Consider the following 22,288-nt stretch of genomic DNA (forward strand, 5'->3'; position numbering starts at 1 on the left):
GGTTAATGGTAGCTGAATGGATTAGGTCTTCGCTAAACCGAGCCAGAGATGTCTCGTGATGCGGGGTTCGAATCGTTCGACTGGTATTAATCGTGACACCCTGCACTGAAGATTCCCGAAAGGATGAAACACTAGTGTCTGTAGGTATTTAATAATTATTATAGTAAAAAAATAATTATATACACACACATATATATATATATATAAATATATATATATATAAAAAACTTTAGTTCCTTCAGCTATATTTGAAAACTGAAACTTATAAAGAATTCTTGATAAAATTATTTATAAAAAAAGAGAATAGATTACTGGAATGCCATCAGCTATAATCGTAACCAAAACCAAAATTTATAAAGAATTCTTGTTAAAATTATTTTTTTCAAGAAATGGAAGTTCATGACAATTAAACAACCGTCACTCGGATGTAAGCATGGCACACAAAATAAATAACATGCACGCTATCCTATTAATAAATAGATAATAAAAGCAGTAACAAAAAAAAGTATCAAACCCATAAAATCCGTTCTGCCAATACTGTTAGCTTCAAAGATAAGAATGCTGCTAATAACAATAAACACAGTAAGTGTAACAAAAAAAGTATAAGGCATAATGCAAATAAAAACAACATGCAATGTAAGCTCTGTAAGGAGGTCAATAAGCCATAAAGAAATGTGTTTTAATAGTCTGTTTGATGAAGAAAACCTATTAAAACAAAAACGTATATTTATGCTGTTCTCTGCTTGCATATGTGCAAATTTTCCGGTGGCATTTGGCTGAGTATGACACTGAAAAAAAAAAAGACCTGGTGATTTCAAACATTGTGAGAGGATTAAATTCAAGGAGGGAGGAAAGATTTGCTACTACCTTTGTGGCTGAGAGTGAGGCAAAGAGGGCAAATTATAATTGTTTTAGAAAGGTGATGAAATGTGCGTATTCTTGCGTGAAAACACGCTGCACTATTAGGTTTGAATGATAATCGCAAAAGATTTGCATAGTAATGGCCTGTTTGGTTTTCTATTGCATCAATATTTAGGGAAGAAAATGTTATTTTATTATAGAGATAATATTTTTTATATTTTTAATTAAATGTTTATTATCATTACCTACAGGGTTTTATGCTAATGCAAAAAAAGGAGATGCTCTCAATCAAAGAATTCAAACTTAGTTGCAAAATCACCTTTAATCCTGCAGCCTGATATTCAACTCCTAGGCCAACATCAATTAACATGGGGAAGGAGAGAATTTAAAATTTTGAATCAGGACATATACTTAGTCATATAGTGTTCAATAGCATATATAGCATTTAATGTCAGTTTTCTCTTGTCTAGAGGACAGGTGTTTTTTTTTTTTAAATATTTAGCAAGCTCACCCTTCAATCATCATAGTTCAACATCATCATCATCATCATAATCATGACGGGCTCCTTGCCAGAACCAATGTGACTTTTCCTCTCCAGAGTTTCCTGTCTTCCATCAGCTGCCTCAGATCTTCAGGTTCACAGTTGCTGGATGTACATGGATCTAAGTTGTCCTCTGCTTGTGTGTCTGTGTCGTGGAGTCTATAGCAATACATCATTCACCAATTCAGACATTGACTGGCAAATCGTAGGTATCTCTCCTTGATCGCATTAGATATGGCAGGTAGGTTGCCATAAAGTTGCTGTTTCATGGGATGATTTTGCCAAGATATATTTAATACTGTTCGTAAGAAGACAAAGTTTATGACTATCAATGTGGAAGGAGAGATCAGGGCTGAAAGAAGTTGCTGAGTTTACGTATCTGGGTAGCAACATAGATTCCACAGAGAGAGAGATATCGAAATTTGCATCTCAAAAGCATGGGCCGTATTGGATGGGCTGCGTTCAGTATGGACTACAAGGGTAACTGATAAACTGAAAAGGCAGTTCTTCAGATCAGCGGTAGAGTCTTTCCTTGTTTACGGTGCTCCAGCCCTCATAGTTCAGCGAGTCAAATTCCATCCTTTACTCTCTTGCTTGATTGCTTCAAGTTTTCCTCGGCTCCGCTTACCTTGCAGCACTTGGATTGGCGTTTTGGTTAAAGTTAGTTAAAAAGAAAAAGAACATTTTCAAGAAAACTAAGCATTTATTTACCAAAAAATTACAGAGAGAGAGAGAGAGAGAGAGAGAGAGAGAGAGAGCGGTGCAAGTCTAAAGTTTTATCTAATTAAAAATAGAAAAATCTTTATGCTGTACGTACCCGTCACGAAAATGTCATATTCCAAAAATCATATGAATTGATCAAGTAGCTTTTTTTTTTTAACAAAAAAAATCAAATTTTATGAGTAAGAAAGATGTGTTTCTGATCTGCCATTTTCAATAAATAAAAAGAAGACAATTCAATTCGAACTATCGAGATCAAAATCATCCTCATAATGGCTATGATTTACTATTTAAATCATAAAAATATGATTTTGTATATATATATATATATATATATATATATATATATAAAAAAAAAACTACTCGATCAATTAATGTGGTTTTTGGAATATGACATTTTTTGTTCTGTGACGGGTATGTACAAAGACTTTTCTATATATTTTTTTTTTTTTATATTAGGTTGAACTCTGGACTTGCACCGAAAAAAAAAAAAGGTTAAAATTGGTTCATCTTCATCTGTTTTAATTGTTCAGGATCTGTGACCTTCCGTCGAGGCACATGGACAAGAGCCTTTTGCCAGTCATTGGTGAGTTTCATTTCCAACAAAATGTCCACCGCTTGGTTCAGAGTGAGACTTTTGTTGCCCAATGTCCACCTGCAAACAAAATATATAAATTATGATCATTGTCAAAAATAAAAGCTGATTTTTGAGATGTCTCTTATTTTTTTTTTTTAACATTTTAAATTAGTGGTAGGTAAGTAATTTTACTAAAGGGGTCACACAAGCATCGGAATAATATATTTCACCATCGGATATAGTTTAAGGACATATCCAGGACCCTAAAAAGAAGTGTAGGGCTATGCAACAGAAAACGGTGATGAAGAAAAGTCTAGGATGATAGAAAGATGGAGGAAGAACACCACTGAAAAGCACAGAGAGTACTAAATTCATTAGGATGCTAATTTTCACTTAAATTTCAGAGAAAGCAAATGGACATCAACTTTCAAATTGTAAAGATAATCTTGAAAAAGAATATGTTCAATCTATATATCTATAAAAGTGAAATTGTGTGTGTGTGTGTGTGTGTGTGTGTGCGTTTGTGTGTGTGTGCACATTTCCCTACCAAACTACTCTGTCAATTTTCAGTCTACAGACTCGAGGTGTGACATAAGGAGTATTAAGATTGGGAAAATATTTTTAATTGGTTTTCAATCAAAAATTTGGCTGTCAAGGGGTAAAAGTTCAACGATTTGACCTTTGAAAACTCTATTAAACTCTTCTGGCAGTTTTGGGTCTAAACACTTAAAATTCTAGATATAGGTTACTTGGACATGAATCAAACTTTTTAATTTGATTTGAGCCCAAAACAATAAATCTTAAGGAGTCAAAATTGGGGTCAAAGTTTTTTTAAAATTTAACCTTGTGGTCTCTACCAAATTATTCAGCCAATTTTTGATATAAACATTTGAAATTTTACATAAAGTGTATTCAGACATAGAGCAAACTTTTTAATTGGTTTTTGACCGAAAATTTGGCTGCCAAGGGGTCAAAGTTAAAAAGATTTGACCGTTGCAGTTTCTAGAAAACTATTCAGCCAATTTTGGGTCTAAACATTTGAAATTTTACATAAACAGTATTCAGACATGCAGCAAGCTTTTTAATCCGTTTTTGAGCAAAAATTTGGTTGCCAAGAGGTCAAAGTTGAAAGAGTTGACCTTTGCAGATTCTATCTAACTCCTCTGCCAATTTTGGGTCTAAACACTTGAAATTCTAGATGTAGGTTACCTAGACATGAGTCAAACTTTTTAATATATAAAGCCCCCCCCCCTTGGGTTGAGCACTATCGTAAATAATCTTACTCGCTACTTAATTTAGCTGAAAAAATGCGAAGCTCGCGGTTTGTTTACAAACAAACGTTTGAGTCCTTTACGAGTGGCGGACGGATGTTTATTTAAATAGACATTCGGACAGATTAATTACGGCCACCGCTTCCGTAGTCAGGGGGTAGAACTGCCGACTGTCATCACGACAGTTCTAGGTTCGATCCTCGGCTTGGGATAGGTGTTAGTCTAGCGGCACTGATGAGTTGTGAAACAACGAAACAGGACTGTATGTCGATGACTAAAATATATTTTATAAAGCCCCCCTCTTGGGTTGAGCACTATCGTAAATAATCTTACTCGCTACTTAATTTAGCTGAAAAAATGCGAAGCTCGCGGTTTGTTTACAAACAAACGTTTGAGCCCTTTACGAGTGGCGGACGGATGTTTATTTAAATTGACATTCGGACAGATTAATTACGGCCACCGCTTCCGTAGTCAGGGGGTAGAACTGCCGACTGTCATCACGACGGTTCTAGGTTCGATCCTTGGCTTGGGATAGGGATTAGTCTAGCGGCACTGATGAGTTGTGAAACAACGAAACAGGACTGTATGTCGATGACTAAAATATATTTTATATATATATATATACACGTAGGCACATAAAGTTATGAACAGTACATAGGGCCCGAGCAAATCTGGGCTAAACTGCTAGTATTGAATAAAACAGGCAGTTCGCTTTATATGTAATTTGTTTGGATTGGCATTGGAGATACCATCAGTTCGACCGCAGAAACGCAATTTTAAGTAAAAGAAATTAATAATTTTAGAAAAATTTTTATGCTTCAAATTGTTTATATCTTCAAATATTTATTCATGTTTAGTTTGGTTTTGTTGTTTTGTAGGAGAAAATTGGTTTTATCATCAGCTAACATACTGGTTAACTTTTGGCATGGCTGCTACCGGAAGTGGTAATAAGGCAAATCAGTTCCTTTGCTTTTTTCCCTCACACCAATATCTTCTCTGTGCATGTTCTCTTCTATTTTTTTATTTTTCAGTTGCCAATTTGGTCTAATTTTGTTTTCCGGTACGCTTGATCTGACTTTTTGATCATCTGTCGATCTACTGAACGTCGGCCATATTTCATTTCTTCATTAGCTATTTTACACGAGACATATACATTTTAATCATGATTTTCTCTAGTTCAGATGAGTACAGTAAATAAACTTTTAACTCAAAATGATCCCTAATGTACTAATGTACAACGTAAGAAACAGAAAAGAAACATTTGTAATGCGTACACAGCTTTATTTTCTCATATAACCTCAATACGTTTTGAAGGGATTTTACCCTTTGTTTTTGCAAAAAGAATTCTAACTAGAAAGATATTGAGGAAACGAATGCTAACAATAATAATCTACTTCAGATGAAATGAATAATTCTCAACAATAACAAAAAAAAAAAAAAACTGCAAGGAAAACTAAAAAATAACAAATAATAAAGAACAAAAAGAAATAAAAAAACTAAAAAATAATACAGAACAAAAAGAAATAAAAAACTAAAAAAAATAACAAATAATAAAGAACAAAAAGAAACAAAAAAACTAAAAAATAACAAATAATAAAGAACAAAAAGAAATAAAAAAAACTAAAAAATAACAAATAATAAAGAACAAAAACAATTTAAAAAAAAGAAATAATAAAAAACAAAAAGAAATTAAAAAAAACCCTAAAAAATAACAAATAATAAAGAAGAAAAAGAAATAAAAAAACAAACTAACTTTAAATATCGATCCAAAGGAAATTTCGCCATTTTTATTCTTTCTCTTTTTGCCTTCGCTAATGTCAGTGGTCTCGCATTTACTTTGTCAACCAGTCCGCCTATAATATAAACAGCACTGTGGTCAAAGGTTGTTAGTTCGTTTGGCGCATCTGGTGTTAAGTAGACTAAGTCCTTGTGTGGATACAAATCCAAATAATGCTCGCTTTTGAGTGTGAAAAGATATTCTTCGGAGCTTCGGTTTGTGCAACTGTTCTCAAAAATCTTCTGAAAATGGCTGCCTTCTTTGTGGTTGCACAGGACAAAATGGAACGGATCCTTGTGCACCTTGTTGGATCCGTGCGCCATCAAGAATTGTTCGAATAGTCGAATCACATCTTGCTGTCGCATTGCATGTTCAAAGTCCATGTCAAAGATAATCGGCTGGCCAAAAAGAATGGAATTGGCCAAGCGTGAATAGTAAAACTGATTCATGGTCTTCTGGCGCACAAACATTAAGTAACTATTCTTGGGGTTTTCTATATTGTAATTCGGTCGGTAATTTCCTTCCTGCAAACGTTGCTCTCGTTTTTGTTTCTTTGCCAGTTTATTGACCTCAATCTTTTTTAGATAACGGTACTGACGTCTTCTGGCATTGGACGTATTAAATTGAAGCATTTCCAACCAACGGGCATCAGTCATTTCTTCTGGCAACTGCAAACAATGAAAAGAATAGTTGAAGTTGAAAAAGTAGCTATAATATTAATAACAATAAATATAATAATTAATATAATAACAATAATAATTATAACACCAACATAATCACAATAATGATTATAATAATAATAATTAATATAATAAAAATGATAATTAAACACTTCATTTAATCTCCACACTAACATACTGTACTTGCAATAACCCTTATCCCTGAGTGGCTTCCGGGTCTTGATAAGTAGTGACCACCGTGTAAAAAAAAAAACAAAAAAAAACAAAAACAACAATAATAATATAATAATAGCAATAATAATTAATATAACAATAATATAATTATAACAATCACAATAATAATTATAATAATTAATAAAACAATAATAATAATAACAATGATAGTTATAATAAGAATAATAATTAATATAATAATAATAATAATAATAATAATAACAATAACAACAACAACAACAATAATTATAACTAGCAGGACCTGTTAAAATTCCACAGGGGACTCATTCATATGTAATATATTGATGTTGGCATTCTGTAAATGTTCAGTGTAAATGGAGACGATCTGATATTATTGTAGCTTTTTTTTGTTAAAACTGCAAAAGTATTTATCTAAGCTAGCACGAACACCCGGTGTAGTCAGATGCTTAAATATGATATTTTAACTTATGCAGATTTCGTATATATTATCATAGAGTAAATGTTCTATCGATTTTTACATATTATAAAGTTGTGATTTCCAAAATAAAAAAAATATATCCATCTGGCATCAATTAAAATGAATGGCTCTCGTCTTGGGGAGGCCTATAGTTTTGACAGGCTTCTGGGCTTGACCATTACTCCTGATCTTAAATGGAATACGTACATCAAATCTGTTGCCAAGGCTGCTAGAAAAATGGTTGGATCCTTCTATCGATCCAGTAGATATTTCACTGCTGATGCAATTCTCTATCTATATAAGAGCCAGATACGTCCAAGGATGGAATACTGTTGCCACATATGGGCAGGAGCTGCTAGAAAAGACTTGTCCTGCCTTGATAGGGTTCTAAATAGACTTTGTGGCCTGGTGGGAGATGTCCTTTTCTCTTCGCTGCAACCTCTATCTCACAGAAGAGATGCTGCGAGTTTGTCTCTGCTTTATCGTTATTTTCATGGGAAGTGTTCGACTGAGCTTCAATCTATGGTTCCCCCCGCGCCAAACTTTCACAAGAAACACTTGACTAGCTGAAAACATTATCAATAATTTTCCCCACTCTTTATCTGTGCCTAAACCTAAACATAGATTCCATCATCAAAGCTTATTTCTTAGAACTGCACGCTTGTGGAATTGTCTTCCGTTTTCCTGCTTTCCAGCTGTCTATAATATGGTTGTCTTCAAGTCCAACATGAACAAGTTTCTGATGAGCCGTTCCACTTAAGTTAACAAATTTACCGAACTTCCATTACTATCGATTACTATATTGTCCTTTTGACTACTGTACACTCTTTAACCCTTATCCTTGAGTGGCCTATCGGCCTTGATAAGTTGCGACGCCTATGTAATAAAAAAAGAAAAAGAAAAAAAAATGTATATATATATATTTGGTTTTGGTTTCGATTATAGCTAAAAGAACTTGAGTCATATATATATATATATATATATATATATATATATATATATATACACGTATATATATATATATATATATATATATATATATATATATATACATACACATATATACATATATATATATATATATATGACTCAAGTTCTTTTAGCTATAATCAAAACCAAAACTTATGAATTCTTAGTAAAATTATTTATAAAAAAATCGATGACTTAAGTGCGATCAGCTATAATTGAAGCTGAAACCAAAACTTATGAAGAATTTGTGATAAAATTATTTATAAAAAAATAAATTACTTGAGTGTCATCAACTTTAACTGAAACCAAAACTAAAACTTATGAAGAATTCTTGGTAAAATTATTTATTACAAGAAATGGAAGTTCATGACAATTAAACGACCGTCACTCAGATGTAAGCGCGGCACACAAAATAAATAACACACATGCTATCCTATTAATATATAGATAATAATAATCTATTACATAAAGGTAATAATAATCTATTACATAAAGGGCATAATAATAATAATAATAAAATTAATAATAAAATTAATAATCATAATAATAATAAAATTAATAATAATAATAATAAAATTAATAATAATAATAATAATAATAATAAAATTAATAATCATAATAATAATAATAATAAAATTAATAATAAAATTAATAATAATAATAATAATAATAAAATTAATAATAAAATTAATAATCATAATAATAATAAAATTAATAATAATAATAATAAAATTAATAATAATAATAATAATAATAAAATTAATAATCATAATAATAATAATAATAAAATTAATAATAAAATTAATAATAATAATAATAATAATAATAAAATTAATAATCATAATAATAATAATAAATTAATAATAATAATAATAATAAAATTAATAATCATAATAATAATAATAATAAAATTAATAATAAAATTAATAATAATAATAATAATAATAATAAAATTAATAATAAAATTAATAATAATAATAAAATTAATAATCATAATAATAATAATAATAAAATTAATAATAATAATAATAATAAAATTAATAATAATAATAATAAAATTAATAATAATAATAATAATAATAATAAAATTAATAATAATAATAATAATAATAATAATAATAATAATAATAATAATAATAATGCTGATGACTAAAACTCTGGATGATACAGCAAAAAGAACTGGAAAAATACATATAGACCAGAACTACTAATTATCCTCTTATATCTCCACATCTTTACAATTATATAAATGCAACTTTGTGAGTGTGTATATGTGAGTTCGTTCCTTATAGACTCCGAAATGGCTCAACAGATTTTCTTTAAAATTTACAGAACTTTAGTGTATAAGTCTGGGAGTGATCTTAGTAAAGTTTTGTCTCAGAATACCCCTGATAATTACCGATAATTGATAATCGAAACCGCTATTTTAATTTATATATCATCGGTAAAACCATTTTTTCCATGTCGTCGCTTAGCAACAATGATAGAACAACGGGCCGTGAAAATTTTACTGTGGGTAAGTTGATAGCGTATTTTTTATTTTTTTGCATAACATGGTCTGTAGGTTAAAACTCCGCATGTAAATTTCTTAATGTTTTTTTTTTTTATTAATTGAAAAGAAGTTTATATAAAATAATTTTATAAAAGAAACAGTAGTTTTTTTTTTTTTTACACCGTGATCACCACTTATCAAGGCCCGGAAACCACTCAGGGATAAGGGTTACTGCAAGTACATTACGTTAGTGTGGAGATTTGATGAAGTGTTTACTTACGGGGGCGGTTCATTAGGAATTTGTTAACGTTGGACTTGAAGACATCCAAGTTGTAGTCCAGTGGGAAGCAGGCAGACGGAACAGAGTTCTCTAGAGTGCAATGTAGAATAAAATATATTTTCGAATAAGTTACTACATGGAGGCATGTGAAGCTTCCTCCCGGACTATTTTACGGATTTCGATGACAATAAAAATATAGGAGTGTGAAATATTCGTTAATCATCATTCAATCCTGGGCAACATCAGGTTTCCCTGCTAGTATGATGATGATAATAATGATAATAATAACAATAGAAAGGATGCTAAAAATAAAAAGAGGAACACTGCTATATATAGATCAAAAGATCCCAAAGAAGGTAAAAAGAAGGAGAAAGAATTTAGCCATGGCAATGGCATGGATTGACTATAAAAAAGCATATGACAGGACCCCCCCCCTCCCCAGCATGGATAACAGAATGCTTAAAAATGTATAAAATACCAAGCAGGATCATCAACGTAATAGAAAACACAATAAGAACATGGAGACTGGAATTGACAGCTGAAGGACAACACATAACAGAAATCAACGTACAAAGAGGCATCTTCCAACGAGATTCGCTATCACCATAACTGTTCATCATAGCCATAATGCCCCTGAACAATATACTGAGAAAGTGCCAAACCGGATACAAGTTCTCTAATACAGAAGAAAAAATGAACCATCTGATGTACGTGGATGATCGGAAACATTTTGCAAGGACTAAAACGGAAATAGAGACATTAATAAACACTACCAGGATCTTCAGCCAGAATATCTAAATGGAGTTTGGAATGGAAAAGTGTTCACTACTAGTTATAAGAAAGGGGAAACTGGAGACAACAGAAGGCATGGAACTACCCAACCAAATGGAGATGAGAGCACTAGGGGAACAATATGCCTATAAATACTTGGGAGTTCTAGGAGCAGACGCCATCAAAGCAACAGAAATGAGAGAGAATATGAACGGAATACCTCAGAAGAACAAGAAAACTCCTGGAAACTAAATTATATAGTAGAAACCTAATAAAAGGTATAAATACATGGGCAGTATCATTAGTAAGATACTCTGGATCGTTTATAATGTGAACTAAAAAAGAACTAAGACAGCTCGATCAGGAAACTCATGACCATGCACAATGCACTAAACCCAAAAGACGATGTTCACGACTCTACGTGAAAAAGAAAGATGGCGGGAGAGGATTGGTTTGTATAGATAATTGTGTGAATGATACAAGAAAAAAAGAACTAAAAAAACTACATAATGCAGAACACTGAAAGGATAATTATGGTAGCGAAAGACACAGAAAAAAAACAACAAAACAGAGAGACAAAGGATATGACGCGAAAAGAAAACTGGGAAGAGAAACAACTACACAGAAGATTCATAAGAATGACAAAAGATGAAAATAACGAAAACACTTGGACATGAATGCAAAAAGGACACGTAAACTGGGAAACTGAATCCCTATTAACTGCAGCACAAGATAACTCAATAAGAACCAATCATATCAAAGCAAAGATCAACAAAATACAAGAAAACAGAAAATGCAGACTCTGTGGACAAAGAGATGAAATGATAAACCATATAGTAAGCAAATGCAGCAAACTGGCCCAAAAGGAATACAAGAACAGACACGACTAAGTTTGCCCTGTATTTAAGAATTCAGGTGATAAGTCATCTCCCTCTCAGTACAGACCAATAAGTCTTCTCTGTGTTATGAGTAAGTTGCTGGAATCCATATTAAATAGAGAAATAGTCAACCACCTCAGCAGGAATAACCTTCTTAGTGACACACAATATGGTTTCCGCTCTGCAAGATCTACCGCAGATGTGCTGACGGTTATATCCCACAGGATTAGTGAATCTCTTGACAAAGGCTTCCTTTCTAGGGCAATTGCTCTTGACATATCAAAGGCCTTCGACAAAGTATGGCATAAGGGTCTACTTCACAAGATTTCCAGCTACGGTATAACTGGAAATGTTTTCTCAATCATTAAATCATTTCTCTCCGATAGGCTCATAAGAGTAGTCGTAGATGGTCAAAAATCGGAGGCCTGCAATATAAATGCTGGAGTCCCTCAGGGGTCAATCCTAGGCCCAACTCTCTTTCTGATCTACATCAATGACCTCCCTAAACACATACTTAAATCATTCGTTGACATCTATGCTGATGACACGACCATCTACGGCAACACATCAAAGGCTGTAAATGACGAAGTTCTCTCTGATTCACTGATCTTGAGCGCGTGGTTCAGTGGGGGAAGATGTGGCTAGTTACCTTTAATGCATCCAAAACCAAACTCCTATCCTTACATCATCAACGCTCTGATCCCCAGCTGGCATCAATTGTGATGGATGGCTCTCGTCTGGGTGAGGCCCCGTGTTTTGACAAGCTTCTGGGTTTGACCTTTACTCCTGATCTGAAATGAAACACATATATCAAGTCTGTTGCCAAGGTCGCTGGAAAGATGGTGGGATCCTTCTACCGCTCCAGAAGATATCTCACTACTGATGCAATTCTCTATCTATATAAAAGCCAAGTACGCCCAAGGATGGAATACTGTTGCCATATCTGGGCAGGAGCTGCCAAAAACAGCCTATCATGCCTTGACAGAGTACAAAATAGACTTCGTGGTTTAGTGGGGGATGCCCTTTTCTCTACCCTGCAACCCCTCTCCCACAGAAGAGACGTTGCGAGCCTATCCTTGTTTTATCGTTATTTTCATGGCAGGTGCTCGTCTGAACTCCAATCCCTGGTCCCCCCTCGCCAATCTTTCACGAAAAACACGCATCTAGCTGAATCCACTGTGAAAAATTTCCCCCACTCTATATCTGTGCCTAAATCAAAACGCGGATTTCATGAACAAAGCTTCTTTCTTAGAACTGCACGCCTGTGGAACTCTGTTCCGTCTGCCTGCTTCCCTCTGGACTACAACTTGGATGTCTTCAAGTCTAATGTTAACAAATTCCTAATGAACCGCCCCCTTAAGTAAATACTTCATCAAATCTCCTCACTAACGTAATGTACTTGCAATAACCCTTATCCCTGAGTGGCTTCCGGGCCTTGATAAGTGGTGATCACTGTGTAAAAAAAAAAAAAAAAAAAAAAAAAAGTGGGGAGGTCAGTACATTGGGAATTATGCAAACAACTGCATCTCAAACACGCTGACAAATAGTACAAGCATAAACTGGCAACAGTACTTGAAAACAAGAATCACAAAATCCTATGAGACATCGATATACAAACAGAGAAACCCATAAGACTGGATGTTATAATAATTAAGAAAGAAAAGTTCTGTCAAATCATAAGACTTTCCTGTTCCAGCTGACCAAAGGGTGAATATCAAAGAAAAGGAAAAAACGGAGCAAATACACAGAGCTAGCCAGAGAGCTGAAAGGGATTTGGATGATGAAGAAAATCAGGGTAATATCTATAATAATAAAAGCACTAGGAACAATTCCGAAAATCTTTGAAAAAAGAATTGGAGAAATTGGAATCAGAGGAATCGCTGCAAAAATACAACGAATAATAATGAAAACAGCTGAAATATTAAGGAAAACCTTTGAATGGGGAGACTAATACACATGAGCCACATGATCGGCATGAGCTGCTACAGAGACAAAATATGAAGAAGCGTTATATCGAACCAAGAACATTACAGCTGCATATCTTTATCCCTTCATCCTCTTCCACTGTCCCCCTCCCCCAAAGAGTGATATCAAATAGCCGAAAAGGGTCAAGGAGGATAGAAAGACATAGAAGAGCGCACTGGCCAGACTTCCACTAGACAAATGCAAAGAGAACTGGGACCTTTGGGAGACTTATTGCCACTGAAATTCCAGTGGAGACCAATGGCCACTGCCAGCAAGAAATCAACGGTAAGTGGCTGTTGCAATAAGGCAAATTCATTTGCAAATGTTACCGAAAGAGGTGGAGAGTACTGGAAATCTGGGGAGACTTGTTGTCACTCAGCTTCCAGGGAACACCACAGGTTGTTTTCAAGGAGAAATCTTTGATGACCTGTGTGAAAGCTCCTTGTAAGCCAACAATAACTAGAACACTGTGTGGATGATACAATGAAAAAGAACTGAAAAAATCACATAACCTAAACAACTAATTATCCTTTCCACAAAGTATAGTGTAGCACAAGGTCGGAAGTTAGAGGAGAAAAGCCTGCACTCTAGTAGAAGCGCCACTAGAATTTTAGGATATCCAGATCAAAGGAATTTTAGGATATCCAGATCAAAGTCTCACTTCTGTTAAGTGTAGGAACTCACTACCCGGCCCATATTGTACCTATTTACTATGCCTCCCCACGGGACAGAGTTAGACACCAGGGTTGTTTTTTAACGTAGAGAAAAGGTACAAAAATAAAAATTGTCTCAGTCGTGAAGGATTTCTCCTCCACTGAAAGAGAACAAGAAATAGAAGTGCAGCATCTGAAGAACAGATACTACACTTTGATCTTGGCGGTAAGGGTGCCTGTGCGTGAAATTTTTGTGGCAAGAGTTGCACAATCTCCAACCACACCTCTCCTGAGTCAACATTGTTGAATACCAGTGGCAAGTGGAGGTTCAGGACGATTGGAAACAATGCAGAGATAAGCGGAAAGCACATAGAGCGCCTAGAATTCCCAAATGGTCACCCATCTGGTACTAGCCAGGCTCAATGTTGCTTAACTGTGGTGATCTGACGAGAACCGGTGTGTCAACATTATTATGCCGTACATATTCGGCATATTAACCAATTGTAATCAGCAGGAAGTTAGGATTTGGCGGTGATGACATAATTATTATCCCAGTTCATAACAGTTCCGACTTATTTGTTCGCTTCTTTTTGGTCTTGATTTTAAATATAAGAATATCTACTTACTTTTATGAATGTAATTTTGTTTTCATATGTAGATGTTCAAATAATTTTTTTTTAAAGTAAGTATGTTTCTTGCACAATTTTTAAACTATATTACCTATAAATAATAAATAAGAATATGTTTACTTACCTTTATGAATGTAATATTTTTTATATTAAGATGTTCAAATTGATGGCATCCAAATACTTTTTTTTTTTACTTTTGAAATCACGACTATAAGAATAATATATATGAAATCTGGACAAATTAAAATATCATATTTAAGCGTATTTTATGACCGAGCAAAGCCCCCCCCTTCCCCTAGTATGTCTTAAAAAAAAAAAAAAAAATTAGAATCAGTTAATTCACTGTAGTTATTTAAGATTCTTGTCCCAAGAGTATTTTATCAAACTTAATAGAAAATCAAAAGAAACAGCAGACAAGGAGTAAAAAAAAAAAAAACCTCTAAAAACTCCTGTATTCACTTACATTTGTATTTCCCATTTGCAAAAGGACTTCGTATTCCATTTGAATAATCTTGAGTTTTTTTGCTGTATCGGGATCTAAGTTCTGGATGACTTCTGTTGGATCTTTGGATTTCATATCTTCAGGGAGAGGTTCGAAGTACTGTTGGGTGAGTAATGAACGAACAGTGGGTGATGAGATAACCTGAGGCCATAGTTGATGACGATACTGTGTGGTTGTAACTATCAGCTGAGGTTGGGAGACAGTGACTGTTCTGAAGCTCATAAGTGCATATCCTTTGTGGGAATATCGGCACAGGTTCCTTAGAGCCATATTCTATCACTGTAAAGAAACATGGAAGAAAGAGAAAACCAAATAAATAATTTATCTTGCGTATATCTTAGCTCAGGGGTCGCTAAAGTTTTCAAATGGAGGAGGGGGGATGCTCGACAAAATAAAAAAAAAATGACCTAGACATGTTTTATGCTGTTTTGTTCATTAATTTTACTTTTTTAGTGAAACTGGTTCTCCAAAACCTCATTCTTGTAATCATTTTTTGAACAAAAAGAAAAACAACACTATTTTCACACATTTTCATTTAAAAAATTTTTCCTGAATATTTTTTACGTTTTCCATTCCATAAGAGCTCTGCAGGTTGGATTAAAGACTTTGGTGGGCCAGATCTGGCTTGCAGGCTGTAGTTTGGAGACCCCTGTCTTAGCTCATTCAAATCAGAGAACTTGAATGCCTATTAGACACCATCCTCAGTTGTCTAGTAGACATTCAAAAGAAATTGTTAATTCAAAAGAGTTGATCGGTTGACCTTGGCTGATGAGTTCAGATGTGGAATCATATTTGTCCTTAGAAAACTTGGGTCAGGCCAGTTGGTCTGTTGGCCAATCATCTTTCAGTGAGAATCAAGGTAGCAGGAGTTAATTCCTCAATGGAGAAGGGAAATCGCACCCCTAACTAATGCCACACTCTGAGAATAAATGGCAGTGCAGAGCTGTTTGTCAGCAGTTCGTCTATGAGATTGAAGAGTTCAATTTGGAAATTCAAGAGACGGGTTAGATTTAGAGTTTGATTCAGTATAGTAGATTAGTTTCGCTCAAGATGAAATATCTCCAAGATATCTGGAGATGCTCAAAAATTCCATAGAAAAGTAGCAACTAAGAATTAACTCGAAACAGCAAAGATGTACCCAAACAGTGAAAAAAAGAAGAACATTACAAAAAGACTGAACACACTGATAAAATGAAAACCTCCAAAAATAGAAAGAGAGAAAAAGATTAAGTGTAGAAAAAAAACTTTGGTCTTTCTGTAAAGAGGTTTGTCAGAGACCCTAACATGAAGATATTTCACATTTGAAATAAACCCTGACCAAATATTAAAAAACAAACATGGCGCACTGTCTCATCAAGCTGTCCAGTATATCCTGTCGGTTATGGACGGGGCACCTCCTCTATTAATAGAGGACAGCTTTTAATAACAAATAAGAAGCTGTTGACAATAAGAACTTGATAAAAATATAAATACAAAGACTAGATCTAGTACGGCACAATCACGTTGACACACCGATTCTCGCCAGATCACCAAAGTTAAGCAATGTTGAGCCTCGCCAGTACCAGATGGTGACCATTTGGGAAGGCTAAGTGCTGTATGTATCTTTTTTTCTTTTTTTTACACAGTGATCACCACTTATCAAGGCCCGGAAGTCACTCAGGGATAAGGGTTATTGCAAGTACATTACGTTAGTGTGGAGATTTGATGAAGTGTTTACTTAAGGGGGCGGTTCATTAGGAATTTGTTAACGTTGGACTTGAAGACATCCAAGTTGTAGTCCGGTGGGAAGCAGGCAGACGGAACAGAGTTCCACAGGTGTGCAGTTCTAAGAAAGAAGCTTTGTTCATGGAATCCGCGTTTTGATTTAGGCACAGATATAGAGTGGGGGAAATTTTTCACAGTGGATTCAGCTAGACGGGTGTTTTTCGTGAAAGATTGGCGAGGGGGGACCAGAGATTGGAGTTCAGACGAGCACCTGTCATGGAAATAACGATAAAACAAGGATAGGCTCGCAACGTCTCTTCTGTGGGAGAGAGGCTGCAGGGTAGAGAAAAGGGCATCCCCCACTAAGCCACGAAGTCTATTTTTTACTCTATCAAGGCAGGAATGGCTGTTTTTAGCAGCTCCTGCCCAGATATGGCAACAGTATTCCATCCTTGGACGTACTTGGATTTTATATATCTTCTGGGAAAGTTAGGGTTAGGGTTAAGCACCCTCACCCCCAAAAAAGAACTCCTTGCTACAAAAGCATCTATAAAGTTGTGGATGGCTTATGCCCCTCCAGGGACTCAAGGCTATGGATGAGATGTATGGAGGACTAGATCTAGTTAGGGCATCACCCGAGATAAATAAACAATCATTCTACCTGTTTATATGCCAGGCAGAAAAAGATAAACAAATCCAAACAGTCCAGTTACTTCTAATCTTATCCCTCAAATTAACAGCCACTCCTAACATAAAGATGCTTTTTTTCATCAGGCCGAGACTCTATAGTCAACTCATTCTCCAAACCTGTTGTCAATAAAGACAAATAATTTTCCCTAAAATTTTTATTTTCTTTGCCAATTTTATTTTTTATTCATTTCAAACGCAAAATGATTGAATAGTACCCAGAGCAGTGAGATGTCCGTTAATGTAGACCCCCTGATGTTGGAGAAGGAGACCTGGTAGAGGGGGGGTCTACGCTGGAAGTTGGAGTTCTGGGTTTAAGCGTGTATTTTTCTGGAGACTTTTCATGATGGAATTTTGGGATTTGTGGAACAAGTCAACAGACTTGGCTAGAGCAGGGTAGAGAGGGAAAGTAAGAGAGAAAAAGAAACAAAGAAATATTTTTTGTAGCACATAAGGTAAAGCTGGAACAAGTACCTACTAATATGGCATCGAGAAGCCCCACCAGAAGTAACTGCACGGTCCAGAATCCATTCACCAAATGCCAATACAGCAGACTCAGTAATTTGCATCTGTTGATAGGGCGCCCTCCTTAGTGGTTAATCCAAGGTTCGGGTCCCTGACTATCAGGCAGATAACATCAGCCCAGATAAAACGTTTACCTCCAGCACCCTTATTAGTGACATGGCTACAAGGATAGACATAGAAACAGAAAATTTCTGGCATCTCAAGTGACTGTGCACCCAAAAGTACTGCCGACCTAGAATACAGCTTTTTCTTCTCCCGTTGTTAGAAAAATCACTCATTATAAATGAGGACTGAGAGAGACAAATTAGGAAAAGCGAAAGCTACGGGAGCTGCTGATAACGCATCCACAATGCATTGTCTACTCTCCATTAAAAAAATATTTTAAAAATTGATCTGTACACTCTCTTAACAAGCACCAAAAGGCACTTTGTGCATGCGTGTATTCATTCCCTATGGACTCCAAAACGGCTGGTTTGATTATTTTTTTAAAATTTCACACAAATGTACTAGCAAGGTACATTGCCACTGGGAATGTAAGGGGCTACTATTTGGTATCGTGTCAAACAGGGGACTGTGAGGAGTTTAGTAGCGAGACGTCTGTCCACGTAACAATTAAACTTTTGCAGGTTAGTAAAGTCAGGGAAGCAGGAAACAGGGAAGGAATTCCAAAGTCTAGCAGTCCAAGGGAATAAACTATTAAATTAGAAGGGATGTCGACGATGAAGGGGTGAGATTTTGCTGCTTGTCGTGTTAGTCGAGAGTATGTATGTTGAGGGGGCACAAAAGGTATGTGTTCACCAGAGCACATTCTATTAAAGTACTTGTAAAAAAGGCAGAGAGATGCAACACTTATGGTTATTGGTTAATTGGTCATTTTACGACAGTAAAGACTGTAGTAGACGTTACAAATCACCAAGTGTAAATCGGCTTTTTATGTGAACATTTTAACATAAAAATAGTGAACATAAAGTAAGTACCATCTTTTCAAACGGTATCTCCCAATCACCACTAACTAAATAAAACAATCAAAATGATGCTTCTGCAGAGAAGTTACCATGCTATTTTTTATTGTTAAATTCAAGTTTTACGATATCTTTTTTGGTACTTGTTATTTTGAAAGCCATTCTTAACATGGGGAGGGGGGAAGAGGAGGGTGTTTTGTAACTATTCTGTGCTTTCACCTAACAATTTAATAATAAAAATGATATCATGAAGCTTGAATTTAACGTGAAAAAAAAAAAAACTATTTAAAAATAGCGCGGTGGCAAAAGTGCACAAGCACCTCTTTTCTATTATTATTAAATTGTTAGGTAGGTGAAAGTACGAAATAGTGTACTTCACGGGGAACGTGGATCCTGCATAATTTTTTTTTTTAATGACTGCTCTCTGAAATGCGCAAATGTTTTCTTTCACGTTCTTTGTGTATATATCTCATGTTTTTTTTAATCGAGCGTGTATTTATTTTGTTTTTTAAAATTTTTTTTCTTTGATTAAATTTGATTCATACTTTTATTTCGTGTTTTTATTTCATTTTATTTTTATTATACTAGCTGTTCAGCCCGGTTTTGCTCGGGCACTATACACTCTTCATAACTTAATGGGCATATGTATATATATATTAAAAAAGTTTGACTCATGTCCAGATAACTTATATCTAAAATTTCAAGTGTTTAGACCCAAAATTGGTGGAGGAGTTTGGTAGAGTCTGTATATGGCAACTCTTTCAACTTTGACTTCTTGGCAGCCAAATTTTTGCCCAAAAACTGATTAAAAAGCTTGCTGCGTGTCTGAGTACCTTTTATGTAAAATTTCAAATGTTTAGACCCAAAATTGGCTGAGCAGTTTGCTAGAGACCGCAAAGGTCAAATCTTTTTAACTTTGACCCTTTGGAAGCCAAATTTTCAGCCAAAAACCGATTAAAATGTCTAAGTACACTTTATGTAAAATTTCAAATGTTTGGACCAAAAATTGGTTGAATAATTTGGTAGAAACCGCAAGGTTAAAATTTTTAAAAACTTTGACCCCAATTTTAACTCCTTAAGATTTATTGTTTTGGGCTCAAATCAAATTAAAAAGTTTGATTTATGTCCAAGTAACCTACATCTAAAATTTCAAGTGTTTAGACCCAAAACTGCCGGAAGAGTTTAAAAGAGTTTTCAAAAGGTCAAATCGCTGAACTTTTACCCCTTGACAGCCAAATCTTTGGTTGAAAACCAATTAAAAATATTTTCCCAAATCTTATATCACACCTCGAGTCTGTAGACTGAAAATTGACAGAGTAATTTGGTAAGGAAATGTACACACACACACACACACACACACACCAACAGACAGACAATTTCACTTTTATAGATATACTAGCAGTTCAGCCCGGCTTTGCTTGGGCCCTATGCACTGTTCATAACTTTATATGCATATGTATATATTAAAAAGTGTGAATATGTACCGTAATGCCTTTCTATGTAATAGGCTTCCTTAACTACAATAGCGAAAAGTTTGTAGAGACAACAGGAGTCAAATTTTTTTTTTAACTTTGACTTCTTAACATTGTTTTGGGCTCAAATCAAATTAAAATGGTTGATCCATTCCATGTCCAAGTAACCTACATCTAAAATTTCAAATTTGGTGGAGGAATTTGGTAGAGCCTGTAAAGGTCAACTATTTCAACTCTAATCTCTTCGCAGCAAAATTTTCGCCCAAAAACTGATTAAAAAGCTTGCTGCATGTCTGAATACCTTTTATGTAAAATTTCAAATGTTTAGACTCAAAATTGGCTGAATAGTTTGCTAGAGATTGCAAAGATCAAATCTTTTGAACTTTGATCCCTTGACAGCCAAATTTTCGGCCAAAAACCAATTAAAAAGCTTGCCCTATGTTTGAACACACTTTATGTAAAATTTCAAATATTTAGACCAAAAATTGGCTGAATAATTTGGTAGAGACTGTAGAAGTCATTTTTTTTTAAAACTTTGACTCCAATTATGACCCTTTAGTATTTATTGTTTTGGGATCAAATCAAATTATCAAGTTAGATCCATGTCTAAGTAACCTGTCTAAAATTTCAAGTGTTTAGACCAGAAATTGGCGGAGGAGTTTGGTAGAGTTCTCAAAGGTTAAATCGGTGAACTGCGACCTCTTAACAGCAAAATTTCTAGTCGAAACCTGATTAAAAAGATTTTCCCAAATCTCAATACTCCGACTCCGTATGTCAAATTTCGAGTCTGTAGATCGAAAATTGACAGAGTTATTTTGGTAGGGAATTGTACATATACACTACAGACATTTTCACTTTTATAGACATATAGATTTCCCCCACTGGTAAATTTTCAGATTCGGTCCACCTCCACAATTTTCTTTAATAAATAATTTTCTACCTTATCGATTTTCGTAATTTTGGGATATAATCATCTTAAAAATACGAGGAATACGTAGATACCATTATTTTCATGTGAAATTTAGTATTACGATTTCCGAAATTTCGTCCCAATAGTGTAGAAGCGCACCCCAAGGTTTCGTGATTAAATAAACCAATGAAAACCTTTTGTGCATGCATCGCTTTCAGGGAGCAGTCATTTAAAAAAAAAAAAAAAAGAAAAAAAAAGAAAAAAAAAAAAAGATGTTTACGCAGGGGCCACGTTCCCCGTGAAGTACCCAGAATGTTAAGATTGGCTTTCTAAATAACGTTATTATTTGAGCATAGGTCTGCATAAGTAAATAAATAAAACAATCAACCACCATCGATGTCGAGGTGCCATTTTCAAGAAATGCCAAACTAAATATTACCTCTTGCAAGACATCGATGAAAGTTACGGAAATAAAAAAAAGTCACCAAAAATTATAAAACAAAAACATGTGCTTTAGCAGAGGTCATTGTAAAAAGAAAAGAAAACTTGTTGAATAAATACGAATTACATGTAATTGTGAGTCACAAAAATAATCAGAACTCGGTTTAACTTTTCACATCCAATCAACCAATAAATAAATACACTTTTTTTTTTTGAATTTCAAATAATAACTTACTTAATGTCGGCCCCAAAAAGCATGTGAGAATGAAGAGGAATGTCGTTTCGTTTCAATCGATATCGCTTGCGATAAAGATAAATCTGAAAGGCGTAAAACATATTAAAACATTAAAAAGTATAAATATATTAGGA

At 34.4% G+C, this 22,288-nt stretch overlaps 1 protein-coding gene across 1 annotated transcript; it reads right to left on the bottom strand.

Annotated features, from left to right (window-relative positions):
- Window positions 1–2,448: 2,448 nt before the first annotated feature.
- Window positions 2,449–22,288, bottom strand: LOC145260382 (mitochondrial ribonuclease P protein 1 homolog). The gene is made up of 4 exons (XM_080118333.1): window positions 22,155–22,288; window positions 15,180–15,497; window positions 5,724–6,415; window positions 2,449–2,777 (listed from the first exon to the last, which is right to left on the bottom strand). The coding sequence occupies exons 2-4, from the start codon at window positions 15,486–15,488 to the stop codon at window positions 2,618–2,620; spliced, it is 1,161 nt and encodes a 386-aa protein (XP_079974459.1). The 5' UTR covers window positions 15,489–15,497; window positions 22,155–22,288; the 3' UTR covers window positions 2,449–2,617.

Source organism: Euprymna scolopes, chromosome 36 (assembly GCF_053919585.1).
Source record: "Euprymna scolopes isolate OS-2025 chromosome 36, ASM5391958v1, whole genome shotgun sequence".
NCBI classification, from domain to species: domain Eukaryota; kingdom Metazoa; phylum Mollusca; class Cephalopoda; order Sepiida; family Sepiolidae; genus Euprymna; species Euprymna scolopes.